This window comes from Lepidochelys olivacea (genome assembly GCF_965140295.1).
Source record: "Lepidochelys olivacea isolate rLepOli2 genome assembly, chromosome: 1".
NCBI lineage: Eukaryota > Metazoa > Chordata > Testudines > Cheloniidae > Lepidochelys > Lepidochelys olivacea.
Genome location: NC_140411.1, coordinates 207930530 through 207945104, shown reverse-complemented (window position 1 = coordinate 207945104; position 14575 = coordinate 207930530). Strand labels below are relative to the sequence as shown.

The 14575-nt window shown below is 45.0% G+C and overlaps 1 protein-coding gene across 1 annotated transcript; it reads left to right on the top strand.

Moving 5' to 3' along the window:
- The first annotated feature begins 576 nt into the window (after nucleotides 1–576).
- LRRC58 (leucine rich repeat containing 58) lies at nucleotides 577–14127 on the top strand. The gene is made up of 4 exons (XM_084647765.1): nucleotides 577–1130; nucleotides 8730–8858; nucleotides 10144–10421; nucleotides 12364–14127. Exons 1-4 carry the CDS (start codon nucleotides 628–630, stop codon nucleotides 12570–12572), a joined length of 1119 nt encoding a protein of 372 aa, XP_084503891.1. The 5' UTR covers nucleotides 577–627; the 3' UTR covers nucleotides 12573–14127.
- The last annotated feature ends 448 nt before the right edge of the window (nucleotides 14128–14575 follow it).

Here is a 14575-nt window from a genome sequence, read left to right as displayed (position 1 = left end):
CCAACACCCCAAGCACCTTATCCCCAGTCCCAGCCCTCATCCCCCGCACCCCAAACCTCTGCCCCAGCCCTGAGCCTCTCTAACCCCCCAAGCTCCCCAGCCCCAGACAGAGCCCTCACCCCCTACACCCCTACTCTTGCCCTGAGCCCCTCCCATACCCCAAACCCCTCATCTGCAGCCACAGCCCACACCCCTGCACCCCCAAACTCCCTCCCAGAGCCTTGGGCAGGTGGGGGGCGGCGTTTGGGCGGGGGCGGGTTCTGGGCACCACCCAAATTTCTACAAACCTGCCGCCCCTCCCCCCCGGGAGCCTCTTCATCCCCCTCAGGGCCTGAGGCTCCTTCCAGAGGGGCGGCGGCGGGGGGGGGTCGTCTCACAGCCCGGGCACCTGCAGACGCACTAAGGGGCGAGCAGGCCAAGGGCGGGGTGACGCCGGAGGCGACGCCCCGGGACCCGCAGAACGAGGCCGCAGCGCGGCTGCAGCCGAGGGAGGGGGGCGGGGCGCGTGGCCCCGGGCGGGGCCGCCCCGCGCGCTGCACGGCGCACCACGTGCCGCGAGCCCAGCGACAGGCGGGGGCGGGGCGATCCAGGTTGCGGGGCCCGGCAGCGCGGCTCGGGCCTAGCGGGATGGAGCCGCAGGAGGCGGCCGGGGCTGCGGCGGGCGGTGGCGGCGGCGCGGGGCTGCTGGAGCTGGAGCTGCCGCGGCGCGGGGCGGGCGAGGCGGGCGCGGTGGCGGCCGAGCTGGAGGCGCGGCGCAGCGGCGAGGCGCGGCGGCTGGTGCTGGCGCGGCGGCTGACGGGCCCGCTGCCCGCGGGGCTGGCGCGCTGGTTCCCGGCGCTGGAGGTGCTGGACGTGAGCGGCACGGGGCTGGCGGCGCTGGGGGCCGAGCTGCTGGGGCTGTCGCGGCTCCGCACCCTGCTGGCCAAGAACAACCGGCTGGGCGGGCCCGGCGCGCTGCCCAAGGGGCTGGGGCAGGCCCCGCTCGCCCGCTCCCTGCGCGTCCTCAACCTCAGCGGCAACCGCTTCGCCGAGCTGCCCGCCGCGCTGCTGGGGCTGCGGGGGCTGCAGAGCCTCAGCCTGGGCGGCAACCGGCTGCACAGCATCCCGCCCGAGATCCAGGCCCTCAGCAGGTGAGAGCCGGGCTGGGGGGCGCCGCCGGCGAGGAGGGGCCCCCTGAGAGCCCCCGGCCGCGGTGTCGGCGCCAGACAGGCCCCCCGAGGGGCAGCGAGGATCCCCGGCCCCGGTTCGGCTCGGGAGTCTCAAGCGCAGGGAGGAGACCCCAGGAGCGCTGGTTCCCCCCCGGCTCCGGTCCCTGGGCCGCCTTCAGTGCGCTGCCCCTGCGGGCCTGGCGCGGCTAGGCCAGAAGCTGCCTCTAAAAAGCGTGAGCTGCCCTGCCTTAGCGCCTTCTTCAGACTCCCCTGCTGCCCTTTAACGGGTCAGCCTGGGCAAGGTGTCCCATACGGCCCTGTCAACCGTTGGGAATAGGCCACATTCACCTTGATTGAATTGGCCTCCTTGGCACTGACACCCCCTCCCCCCACCCCACTTGGTAAGGCAACTCCCATCTTTTCATGTGCTGTATGTTTATACCTGCCTACTGTATTTGCACTCCATGCATCTGATGAAGTGCATTATAGTCCATGAAAGCTTATGCCCAAATAAATTTGCTAGTCTCTGAGGTGCCACAAGGACGCCTCGTTGTTTTTGCTGATACAGACTAACCTGTCTACTCCTCTGAAACCTATCGTGAAGACAAGGCCGTTTGTGGTTTTCACGTGAGTTAGCAGGGTCAGGGTAAACCCCCTGTGCCCCCAGAGTCTCTGCCTTATGTGATAGCGACAAATTGCCTTACTGCCTTCACTTGGATTTTACCTCCTGTTAAGTAACTTGAGAGAACACCTATTTTTTCTGGTGAAGTTGTGTCCTGAGAGTATGTCTAGGCTATGGGAAAATATGTGGTTTTAAATGATTGGCTCGCTTGAGCTAGCCCACCCCATTTGAAACACTGTTAATGTAATCTAATTGCATCAAACAATTTAACATTTGTACATCTCTGTTATCTGGTAAATGCTGAATCTAGGAGACAACTTGAGGTAGCTAACTCAATTTAAAAATGCACTTCTTTCTCTCCTATAGCATATTCTAACTAGGTAGACAAAATCACATGAGTGTTTTTTGGTGCTGTATAAGGTTACATGCTACAGTTGTCTAGTCTTGGATGTTAAACATTATGGGTTTCCACTTAATGCTTCAGGTTGGTTATTTTTCCAGTTTTAATCCAACCTCTGATGATTTAACCAGTCTCGTGCTGTTTCCCGGACTGAGAAAGTAGTGAGTGATTGTGTAATGATAACGTTTTTTATTTGGGGAAGAGAGGTTATCTCATTGAAAATAGAGTTGGAGAATGGTGGGGGAATATCCATCTGACATGCAATATCTCCCTCACTAATCACATTTTCACTTTAATATAGAACTTTAAGTAGCATATTTTTTCTTCTCTTTTCCTCCCGTCTTGTCTGACTTTAGGCTATAATAATAGTTTCATATGTGCAGCCAAAGAACATAAGAACGGCCATACTGGGTCAGGTCAGTGGTCTCTCTAGCCCAGTATCCTGTCTTCCGACAGTGGCCAATGCCAGGTGCTTCAGAGGAAATGAACAGAACAGGCAATCCTCAAGTGATCCATCTGCATTAGGGAAGTGAGTGTTTATTTTTTGCATCATCCACTAATCTTCAAAGAAGAGAAGCAGACATTAAGCATAGCTTGGAATAAGGGAAAGAATTTCTGAGCTCTGCTCTTGGCTAAGGTTTTCTGAGGGATCTAGATCTTCTGCCAGAAGCTTGAGCTGTTTACCTTATGCTGGGTAGGCTGCTGATGTCCATGGGCAAGGTTCAGGAAGATGTGATGTAAATATAGTGAATCATGTGGAAACCCTGTGTCCTCTTACTGGAGTCTCCAATGTGCTTCAGATTTTGAACCTATGTACATCTGAGCAATGACCTCTTACGCAAAAACAAGAACCCGGATGTCTGAGAAAAGTGTATGTGTGAGAGAGTGGGGAGAGAACTGTCAGATCATCTGTAGGTCTTGTCTGTCTAAATTGGTACAGAAACTGATTTAGTTGAATCAGTGCAACTCTTTTGTGTGGTATTTTGGTTTTAAGAGTGCCTTAAAGAATTTATTTATACAAAATCAGTGTAAGGCACTTTTAAAACCAAAATACCACACAAGGGAGTTGCCCTGATTTAATTAAATTGATTTCTGTACTAACCTAGGGCTTGTCTACACTGGCACTTTACAACGCTGCAAATTTCTCGCTCAGGGGTGTGAAAAAACACACCTCCTGAGTGCTGCAAGGTTCGGTGCTGTAAAGGGCCAGTGTAGACAGTGCACCAGTGCTGGGAGCTACTCCCCTTGAGGAGGTGGGTTTTTTTTTTATAGCGCTGGGAGAGCTGTGACTATACAGCCACGGGGCAGCACTTTAATGTTGCTAGTGAAGACGTGCCCTTAGGTTAAATTGGTACAACTTCCTTACGTTGACAAGGCCTAAATTCTCCCCCATGTCTCTCGCCGTCTGTATACTCACCCCTAATTCTCATTTGGTGAGCTGCTGTATAATTTGGCCATTGAGGGGACTAGGTGCATGTTCCCAACCTATTCAGACTCCTGCGCTAGTTTCAGACTACAATCTCAGTTGTGCCTACGCTGTGCAATGGAGCTTGGGTTGCTGCAGATTTTAGTTAACAGTCAAGAGTAGCTTACGCTTTGTTAGTGGTGATGCAGTGGGGCCCAGCACAGAAGCTCACTAGAAGCCTAGAATATCAGGCTCCAGTTCAAAATGCCAGTGCTGGTTCGTATACCAATAAGGGAAAATACTGTTCTGTAGCTGTAGAGTTTCACTATTAACAGATACCTGGGTGTTTTTCTGCCTTAGAAAAACTGCCTATTGGTCACAATACAGCAAAAGGTCACTTTTTCTAGTGTAGACCAAGCCTAATACCCTCAGCTTCCCAAGCTATCTGTAAAGTTAAGTTACCTGTAAATGAAAAATAATCAGGCATGTGCCCTCTCTTGCTACTTCAGTGTGTAAAGAGAACCTGAATGATAGTATGCACCCCCCCCCCCAAAGCATTTCTGACTATTTACATTAGAAATAAAGTATGTTCTCACAGAGTCTTTGAAGAACTAATAAGGTCATAACACAGATACCAAGAAGGTAAACAGCTAGTTAGAGCCAGCAAGGTCAATACTGGCCAGTTAGTGTGTGACACGCAGGTATGGATTAGTATTTACCCCACACTCATGTACACTAAGGTACAGTGTGGGCAGCTTGCCCAAAGAGTTAAGTTTTAAGTTTCTGCACCTTGACTTCTTCAGTTATGTTATGAAAACGTTCCCAATCCACTTTAAGTCCTCTGTCAAAAACAACAAAAGCAAGTAGTGCTGAGAAAGAGAAATAAACAGACAAACTAGCTTTACAGACCTTCTGCTTCTTTGGGTTTATGCCCTCTTTTCACTATTCTTTTCCTCACCGGTCACTTTAAAATGTGTCAGCTGTTTCTGATATGTATTGCCCAATTTTGCTGTTTAACTTCTTTCCACAACCCATTATATGGGAGTAAAATAAAAGAAACCCACACTTTTGCTGCTACTGATTCATGGGTCTTTATATTTCTCATTTGATGAGCCCTGGAGGAGCCATTATTTGCAAACCTGCATGTGTAATATAACTTAGCAGTGCCTCTATTCTAGTGGAGTATCAGAGGGGTAGCCGTGTTAGTCTGGATCTGCAAAAGCGGGAAAGAGTCCGGTGGCACCTTATAGACTATCAAACGTTATGCTCCAATACGTCTGTTAGTCTATAAGGTGCCACAGGACTCTTTGCCGCTATTCTAGTGGAGGCAGAGGTAATATTTTGGGCTTGTATACACGTGAAAATTCATTTGGAATAAGGTAGGATAAGAAATTAGAGTGCTTTAAATATTTCTGAAAAAACTACATATGTGGCTGCTCTTATTCCACAATAAGCGTGCCTTATGCCAAATTATCTTAAACCGCTTTGGAAGTGGTTTAAGCTAATTCAAAATAAGGCAGTGTTATTCTGGAATAAGAGCACCCACATACGCAGTTACTCCGGAATAGCTATTCCTGACTAACTGCCCTGGAATAGTAACACTTAGTGTGAGGCAGTGCTACTGTGGTTCTGATATATGCACCTGCTTCTTCACAGATGGGTGTCAGAAGAGTGGGGCTCAGTCTTTGTAATGCTACTCAGACTTGCCTCAAAGTCAGTACATGACAGGATCTCAGTGGAAATTAACTGCTTAAGTAAACATAACAGTTGGCCTCTTCATTTTTGCTGCTGGGAACCTGAGTGTTCTATCCTTGCAGTTTCAGAGTAACAGCCGTGTTAGTCTGTATTCGCAAAAAGAAAAGGAGTATTTGTGGCACCTTAGAGACTAACCAATTTATTAGAGCATAAGCTTTCGTGAGCTACAGCTCACTTCCTCAGATGCATATCGTGGAAACTGCAGCAGACTTTATATATACACAGAGAATATGAAACAATACCTCCTCCCACCCCGCTGTCCTGCTGGTAATAGCTTATCTAAAGTGATTATCAGGTGGGCCATTTCCAGCACAAATCCAGGTTTTCTCACCCTCCACCCCCCCACACAAATTCACTCTCCTGCTGGTGATAGCCCATCCAAAGTGACAACTCTTTACACAATGTGCATGACAATCAAGTTGGGCTATTTCCTGCACAAATCCAGGTTTTCTCACATCCCCCCCACCCCCATACACACACAAACTCACTCTCCTGCTGGTAATAGCTCATCCAAACTGACCACTCTTTAAGTTTAAATCCAAGTTAAACCAGAACATCTGGGGGGGGGGGAGGAAAAAACAAGAGGAAACAGGCTAGTTGCAGTTGCATCCGTCTTTAGGTAGTTTAATTCCTCTTCAGTGGGGTTACTCCATATCTACATCAGTGCAAATGAAAGGGGAATCATGTTTCTGACCAATTGGACACCAAGAACACTTCAACTAAACTGGTTTTCATCCATTTTCTTAACTTCACTGTTTTCATGCAGCAGTTATTGTTGCCTTTCATATGCCTGATTAACCTCCAACTGTTGAAGCAGTGAGAGAGTGTGAAAGGCTCAAATGAACGTAGTTGGGTCCTACAGAGCAGGCTGCTGAGTAGAGCTGGGTGAATTTTTTTCAGCAAATAGTAACACATCACCAAAATTATTCACCAATTCACATCAGAGTGGTTTCAGCTGAAAAAAACTTTTTTTTGAAAAAATGCTGAAATACTTTGTTTTGACATTGTGTTTAGAAATGAAATGTCACTTTGTTTGACCCAAAGAGGGTTTTTGTTTTGCTTCTCATTTTAGCAAGGAAAAAAGCAAAATAATTCAGTGTTTGGTTTGAAATGAAGCAAAACATTTGGATTTTTCAGTTTGGCTGCCAAACCGAAAAATCAGTTATTCATTTAGCTCTGCTGTGGAGTCTTCTGTGATGTTAGAGAGCTGTGTGCGTACCCTTTGATGCAATGAGCGCCAAAGTATGTGCTCTTTAACATATTTAATACCCAATATCCACTTAAAAAAAAAAAAAAGCCAGGTGCTAAGTGTGTGGGTAGACTTGCAACTGGAGCCGTGGTAAAGATATGATGTTGAGGCAACCCACTAGAATTCCTTTCTTCAAACATTTTACCAATAATTTCAGGAGACTGATCTTAAATTTGTTGCGTCTCAGCAGCAGCTGTGTTGTTCTTTGTAGAATTGCCAAATCCTAGAAAGTGGTGAGCATAAGTGTATTGTCTGATTAAACTCTTACTTCCTCACTCCACTTGTAGACCAGATGGGGAAACTTCTTGTTAAAGTTAGTTTTAGGGAAATTTTGATATCTCATCTGAATTTAGAGTTCTGGGCGGATCTCTCTACTGCCAGCTGTTAAAGATGCTGGCTAGCATAAAACTTGGGCAGTGGGGACAGACATCATTAGTTGTAAAGAAAGGATAGATCCAAATGTTGGAGCGCTTCTACACTGGGAAACTAAACATTAGAGTATGGCCCTGAGGTATTGTGGTAACAGGATGTTAAACATGAATTAGTACTCAGTGGAGAAAGGAACTGTTGCGTTTAACATAAATCGGTCTGTCTCCATTGAATATTTTATGTGGCATCAGTTATCATGATTTCTCCAGGTCATATTCTAACACATGTGGACAAACCCTTGGAATATTGGTTCATTGAGGTGGAGAAGCAGTGTGGCCTAGTGGATAGAACATTGGCTAGGGTCTCGAAGCTCTAAATTCTGTTCCTGGCTCAGCCACTGGCGTCTAGGACGACCTTAGGCAAATCACTTCACCTCTCTGTGCTTTAGTTAACCCATCATTAAAAGGGGGATAATTAGACTAACTTCCTTTGTAAAGCACTTTAGATCTAGCTGTGAAAGTGGTATCTCAGAAGTAGTCCTTATTTCTCTGAGTAAATATATCATTATTGAGCTCAGCTGAGCATCTCTCTATTCCCTTTCTAAATGCAAAAGCCCTGCCGTGGTAAAATAAAGTACATACTCTGATGCCCCAAGAAGAGTCTAACACAGCTATAACCGAATATCGCACCATACGCATAAATGTAGTTACTTATTTAAGCTCAGGTCAGGTTCGGTGACCACAGCATATCACCTTGAGTTATCCAGTTACTGTGACAACAGACTGGAAACCTTCTGGCTTCAACAGAGCCATAGTCTTGCTGCATATGCTCATTTGATTTCATTCCATTAGATTCATCAGTTCAGCTTGTGCTGACCTGGTGTTACAAACTTTACTCTTAATAAACCCTTAAGACCTCTAGTTCTCATAACAAGAACTAGGGATCACCAAATGAAATTAATAGGCAGCAAGTTTAAAATGAACAAAGGAAAATAGTTCTTCACACAACACACAGTTAACCTGTGGAACTCTTTGCCAGAGGATGTTGTGAAGGCCAATACTATAACAGGGTTAAAAAAAGAATTAGATAAATTCATGGAGGATAGGTCCATCAATGGCTATTAGCCAGGATGGGCAGGGATGGTGTCCCTAGCCACTGTTTGCCAGAAGCTGGGAATGGACAACAGGATGGATCAGTTGATGATTACCTGTTCTTTTCATTCCCGCTGCAGCACCTGGCATTGGCCACTGTCGGAAGAAAGGATACTGGGCTAGATGGATCTTTGGTCTGACCCAGTATGGCCATTCTTACGTTCTTAATAACTTTTTCAGTAGTGTATCCCTAAAAGAGTGGTGAATCCCATGCTGTAGCTGAGATCAGTGTAGGGAGGGTTAGAGCAATAATTTGAACCCAAGGTGTACATGGAAAAAAATTAGAAGATCCATGTGATTTTTTGTAAATAGTGGATTATATTTGAGATGTAGCTACCCACACAGCAGATTTCAATACCATCTAAGCTGCCATATGGATTTTGGAGCACTTAGAGAGTCAACTACTAAGCTGAAAGTGACACTCAACATTAACTATAGCAGAGCTGGTCCACTATCATTTTATTATGGTCGTTGATAATATGTCAACTTTCTCTTCATATGGTATGTCTTACGAAAATTGTTTTATCTGCAATGCAAGCTGTAAATCTCTCATAAATTGAATGAGACCCAGCACTAAGTGAAACTGCAGAAATAAGATTAATGAAGTAATGCAGTCTTCTTCTCTTTCAGTTTAGAGTTTTTGTACCTTGGAGGGAATTTCATTACTGCAATCCCACCTGAATTAGCAAACCTGCCTTCTCTAAGTTACCTAGTGCTGTCTGACAACAAGATCCAGAGTATTCCTCCTCAGCTGGCACAGTGAGTATATCCAACTAATTTGCTGTCTTCAGCCACCAGCCAATGCTCAAACCTCTTTATTCTGCAAGCGTGGATGAGAGTACCTGGGAAGATCTGGTTGCTCTTTAGTTCTTAATCACAGGTTAAGTCTGCAGGGGGAGATTCTCAGCACTAGGCAATGCAAGGAGGACTTGTAAATTCTAAATATTGTGAAAGTGAATGTCCATTTTAGGATTTGTTATGGGAGCCATCACCATAGCATCTAAGCACAGACACAGGAAATGTGAAAGCTGAAATGCCAATAGTAAAAATAAATGCCACGCTATACATTTTTCATCCTATTGTGCTCAGTCTCCTTTGCCTTGTACCCAAAATATTTTCCCATCTTATTTGTATGATACTCTTCTAGAGCATCTCATTCAAGGATATCAGAATGTTTTAAACATTCACTAAGGTTCACTACACACTTCTGAATGTAAGATTGTTTTATCTGCTACAAAACAGAAAAAATCTACACAATAGTTCAAGACAGAAAGTAAAGAATACCCTGTGCAATTGAAACTCCAAGCTAAGGTGATAGAAGCATGGGGTTTTCCAAGTTGGAATTTGATCAGGATAGCAGGGTTTAGCATTACTACTCTTGACATGGGATCTCTGACATCAAGTGTTCAGAACCTTAGCTTTGTTTAATTTGAAAGATGACTCTTCCAGCAGCATGGTGTCCTTATGTAGTATGAGAAATATTGGTTTGGTGCTGAGGGAAGGGAGAGCTCTACATACAAAACAAATCAATATGTTGGGTCTCCCAGTCACACTCACCTGGTCTGACCTTGCTTAGCTCTTGAGCTCTGACAGGATCTAAGCATGCGGTGATGCAGGTGCAGACAGTGAAAGCATGGGGTTTGTCAGCGTTGGCTGACTGCTAGTGTGCTCATCTTTAATACATGAGTGAGAACAGGTGACCTATTCAGAGCATTGTGTGGAGCCTTTTGGATACATACCCTTGGTGCAAGGAAACATCCCTCTAAAAAGCATTCTTTTTGTGTAGCACTATTTAGTTCCATACAGTTTTTTTTAGGGTGGGTTGGCAGACACATTTAAGACCCTGCTTATTTCTTTAACGTGCATTGAGGAGCTGAGCCAAGTTCTGCATAGGCTAGTCTGTGTGCTAGACGAGCAACTCTGTTAGCATGGCTTTGTGCTTAAAGGAAAAAGCCAAAGGAAACAAGCTAGTGAGAAAGGCAGTAAATGGGTGGTGCTTTGTAATGCTTGTTCCTCTTGACTGTCTTCCTCTTGATTTTTTCAGGTTGCATTCCCTACGTTCCCTTAGCCTTCACAACAACCTGCTGACGTACCTCCCCCGGGAGATCCTCAACCTGGTTCACCTGGAAGAGCTGAGTTTGCGAGGAAACCCACTGGTTGTTCGCTTTGTCCGTGATCTGACTTATAATCCCCCAAGTCTCCTGGAACTAGCTGGACGCACCATGAAAACCCGCAACATTCCCTATGCTCCCAGTGATCTCCCAGGGAACCTTGTCAGATATTTGAGCCTGGCCAGCAACTGCCCCAATCCTAAGTGCGGAGGTAAGTTAGCTGCTCTCTGCTCCCTGTTCTCACCTGCCAGCTCTTCTATTTCTTTCTAACCTAGCTCTCCTTTTAGTAGCTTAATTGCATGTGTTGTCATACCAGTCAGTTCCTCCTGTGAGCATTTCAGTAGCCCCAGGTGTTATCTTATCCTCTTCCTCAAGGGACTGTGTCATTGCATCTTAACTTGGGCTGTCTCTACCCTAAGCAAGAAAGTCCCTGCAGGGTCATTGATTGCTTAAAATCTTAGCACTGGTTTGCAGCCTCTGCACAGGAGCACAGTTTTTGATAGAACTGTTTTGGCTGGTACGCAAAATGCACTTCTAGAACGATGCAGCTGTACCAACGTGTTCTGGGATTCGTGAAGCACCTATCCCATAGTGTTGAGCACAACTGTCACATGTAACCTGTATGCAAGGGATTTTACAGGCATTGTACAAGACTGGGGAGTTCCAAGCAATGCTTTTTTTTGCAATGGATTTATTCTAATGCAAATGGTCTATTTCTTAGTCTGTTCCTTAACTACCACTTCTTCGGTCCTGATTCTGTCCGCTTCGTACTACTTAATATGACAGCTTCAAAACAGGGAGTGGATGGAGAGGCCAGAGATTGGGTTGCGTTGAGTGGGAGAGGACTTTTTCCTTGCATTTCACACAGTTTAGAGAATGAAAATAGATTGAGTGGTTTCACTTTATCGTGATCTGCAGTTTGCTACTAGAAATGCTGCAGAGGCATAGTTAACTCAAAGGCAACTATAATTAAAAAAAAAAAAAAAAAAACCCCACACACACCTCTAGAAACATTTCTGAATATGACTGCGTCAGAATAAGAACAATCTCCCTGCAGTAGGAGGAGAACACAACTGTGGCATCATTCTGTTCTGTTCTCATGGAAAATAGCATCCAAATTCAGCATGGTAACTTCACTCAAGCAGAAGAGAAATGGGGTTATGAGGGAGAGAGCTTTTATTTATATACACACACCTTTGATAACTGTTAGAAGGGGCCTGGTAGACTGGAAAATAGAGTGGGTAAATGGATTTAACATTTAAAGACATGTTTGACAGACCCCAGCATGATGTTACCTCTGAATTCTTAGAGAAATTTCCTTTTCTGTGGAATGAATTGGCCATTGTTTCTCTCTTCAAATAGTACTTTGCCCTTCTGTAACTCTTTCACCTGGTTTCAGAGTGGTAGCCGTGTTAGTTTGTATCAGCAAAAAGAACAAGGAGTACTTGTGGCACCTTAGAAACTAACCAATGTATTTGAGCATAAGCTTTTGTGGGCTAAAGCTTGGGCCTAGCCCACAAAAGCTTCTGCTCAAATACATTGGTTAGTCTCTAAGGTGCCACAGGTACTCCTCGTTCTTCGCCTGGGTATCTCAAGTGCTTTAGAAACATGAATTCTCTCAAACCCCTGGGAGGTAACTCCTAAGTATTATCTCCATTTTACAGGTGGGAAAACTAAGAATTTAAGTCACTGTGTGGCCTTGCAACTCAAGGGAATCAGTGGCAGAGCTGGGAATAGAACACAGATGTCCTGACTTTTGGTGCTCCGCTTCCAGCCACTTTAGCAGCTACTTTGCAAACACTATCCTAGGGTGAGAAAATAGTTGGCAAAATTAGGCAGTGGGGCCACGGTATAAAATGCTTGAGATGCAGATACCTGGCAAACTGCTACTTTCTCTGAAAAAATCTGATAAATGTGTTGCCAGAAACCGCACATAAACTGATGCTTTCAGTTTCCACTTCAGCACATAGATATGTTCCTCCCCACTAAAAATTCTTATTTCCATAACCTTTGCTGTTTGAATTAATCCCTAAGATGAGGCAGGTGCATTAGAAATCATGGCTGGCTTGTTCATTTCTGTGGAGCATGCAGGTTTCACAACAAACCATTGAGTTGTTGTTTTAAAAACTGCCTTGCTTTCCTTCCCCTTCCAGGTGTCTACTTCGACAGCTGTGTCCGACAAATCAAATTTGTTGACTTCTGTGGGAAGTACCGCCTGCCGCTGATGCACTATCTGTGCTCCCCAGAATGCTCTTCCCCCTGCAGCTCCGCCTCTCAGAGCTCCACTTCCCAAAGCGAGTCTGACTCAGAGGATGAAGCCATTGTTGCTGCACACAGGATGCAGAAAGTTCTTCTTGGATAAAAGGGAGTGGTGGACTAGAAGAGAAACATGTCACTAAAGCAATAGTGGAAATGCAGAGCCAGAGGCTCTTTCCTGAGGGGCTCATTAGAAACAGTCCTCAAGTCATGTAAGTGGCAGCACATCTGAGCAAATCTAGAATTGCTTGGTGTGATACTGCTTAGAAGATTTAACTCAATGCCTTGCCTACATGGGGATGTTGTGGGGCTAGAGTTATCACTAAACTACCATGGAGATCTGTGTAAAGGGGGTCAGGGAGAGCAGACCTGCCATGTCTGGGAAGCCTGTCTAAAGGGGTTTTTGATAGCATGACACTTCACTACTATGATTGGCTTTAGCACCGTATGAAGCAAAGAAGACTGTTCTTGTTCTGGGGTATTACATTATGGTAAATCAGCAAGAGTGTAACTGTGCTATTCTGGGTGTATGGACTCCAATGCTGTATTTATCAGCAAATCTTTCTCGTATCATGCTTCAACACTCTGCGCTCTCCCTTGATTTTCGCTTACATATTTAGATACTCCCCCCCCCCCCCCCAAATGAAATTTCTTTTTGTTGGGGATGGATTTTTCGAAGATCTGGCTACTGTCTTCCTCTGCTCCAGACTTAAGGTCTACATCTATTGTAGATGTTAGTTTATTACAGCCCCAGTACTGAGCCAGTTTGGTGTTTATCTCCCTTTTTATACAAGGCTGCTGTTAGTCTCTCCTTCTGACTCATCTTTATTGCCTCTTTGCAACTGGTGCATCGGTGTCACCATGTTGATTGGGAATACATGCAAAGCATCTCATTGAGCCTTGACACCTATACAGATCTACAGCCATATGCCCCTGTCTAAAGAACCAAATCATTGCCCTCCCCTGTACTTTAAACTCATCTGGCCCCAGTGGAGCAAATGTGCTCCTAAACTTGTGTAAATTCCATAGTGCCTCTCACTTGATCTTTCTGTTGTGTCCTCTTATTATGGATAGCTTCTTTTCACTTTTTACAATATAACTTCACATATTGGAGGCCACGCACTAAGGCTGTCATTGCCTACATTAGGCGTTAAGCAAAATCTCTGTGTGAGAAGTTTATTACATGGTTTTGGCAACTTGTGCCTTGAAAAAACTTACTACTTTCCTTCAGCTGAAATACAGAGTAAGGAACATTGCAGAGCACTATTCTTTCCCTCCATCCCAGTATGAAAAGAGAAGCTGGTAGGAGGAAGTGGAAGGCAAGCCACTTTGAGCATGTTGTGTGGGAGACAAGTTGGTTTTGAAGGTGGTTGTATATTTATTAGTTTTGCATTCAGTCTTGTTCATGCAATCCTTTACATTGTTCAGATAGTGTATTCAGTTACCTTAAACTGTATTTAAAGGAAAACTGCAGAGATTAGATATAATTCTGTAGCTAAATATTTAATTGAGAAATACATATAGCTTTTAAAGAGTTAATGAAATTGATAGGTATTTCCATCTCTTTGCCAAAGAGAGCTGATGGTGAGTTTGAGTGCAGGTGGTTAATGTGAACAGTGGGATCACGTTTTAAAAAAAAAAAAAAAAAAAAATCTACTTGATGTGAAGCAGTTTATACAGTGGCTAATTCTTTTATGTGTATCTCTGTTTAGTAAGAGGCTAGACTTTCAGAAGTCAGTAACAAATATCTTAATGAGTTCTGCAGTGGCCAAATGCAATTTCTCATGGACTTCTGTCCTGCTCACTGTCTGCTTTTAAATCTTTGATTGAATTGTATGGGGAGGAATTGGCCTGTTTTTGTTCCTTTCTCCTGTTGGCAGTAATGAATGGAAGGGATTTAATCCACTGAGTAATGAAACTTAATCCCCACAATGCATCTTTGTTACCCAGTTCAAAGAACTGTTTTTAATGCGTTTTATACACACCAGGGAGATTTTTTTTTTTCTTCTGCTTGAATAGTTCCAAGATACTTCAAATAGACTTCTTCAGGGTGCACTCTAATACAGGAATAACTCCATCTTGGAAACGTCTTGATTTCTTTGTTTTTCT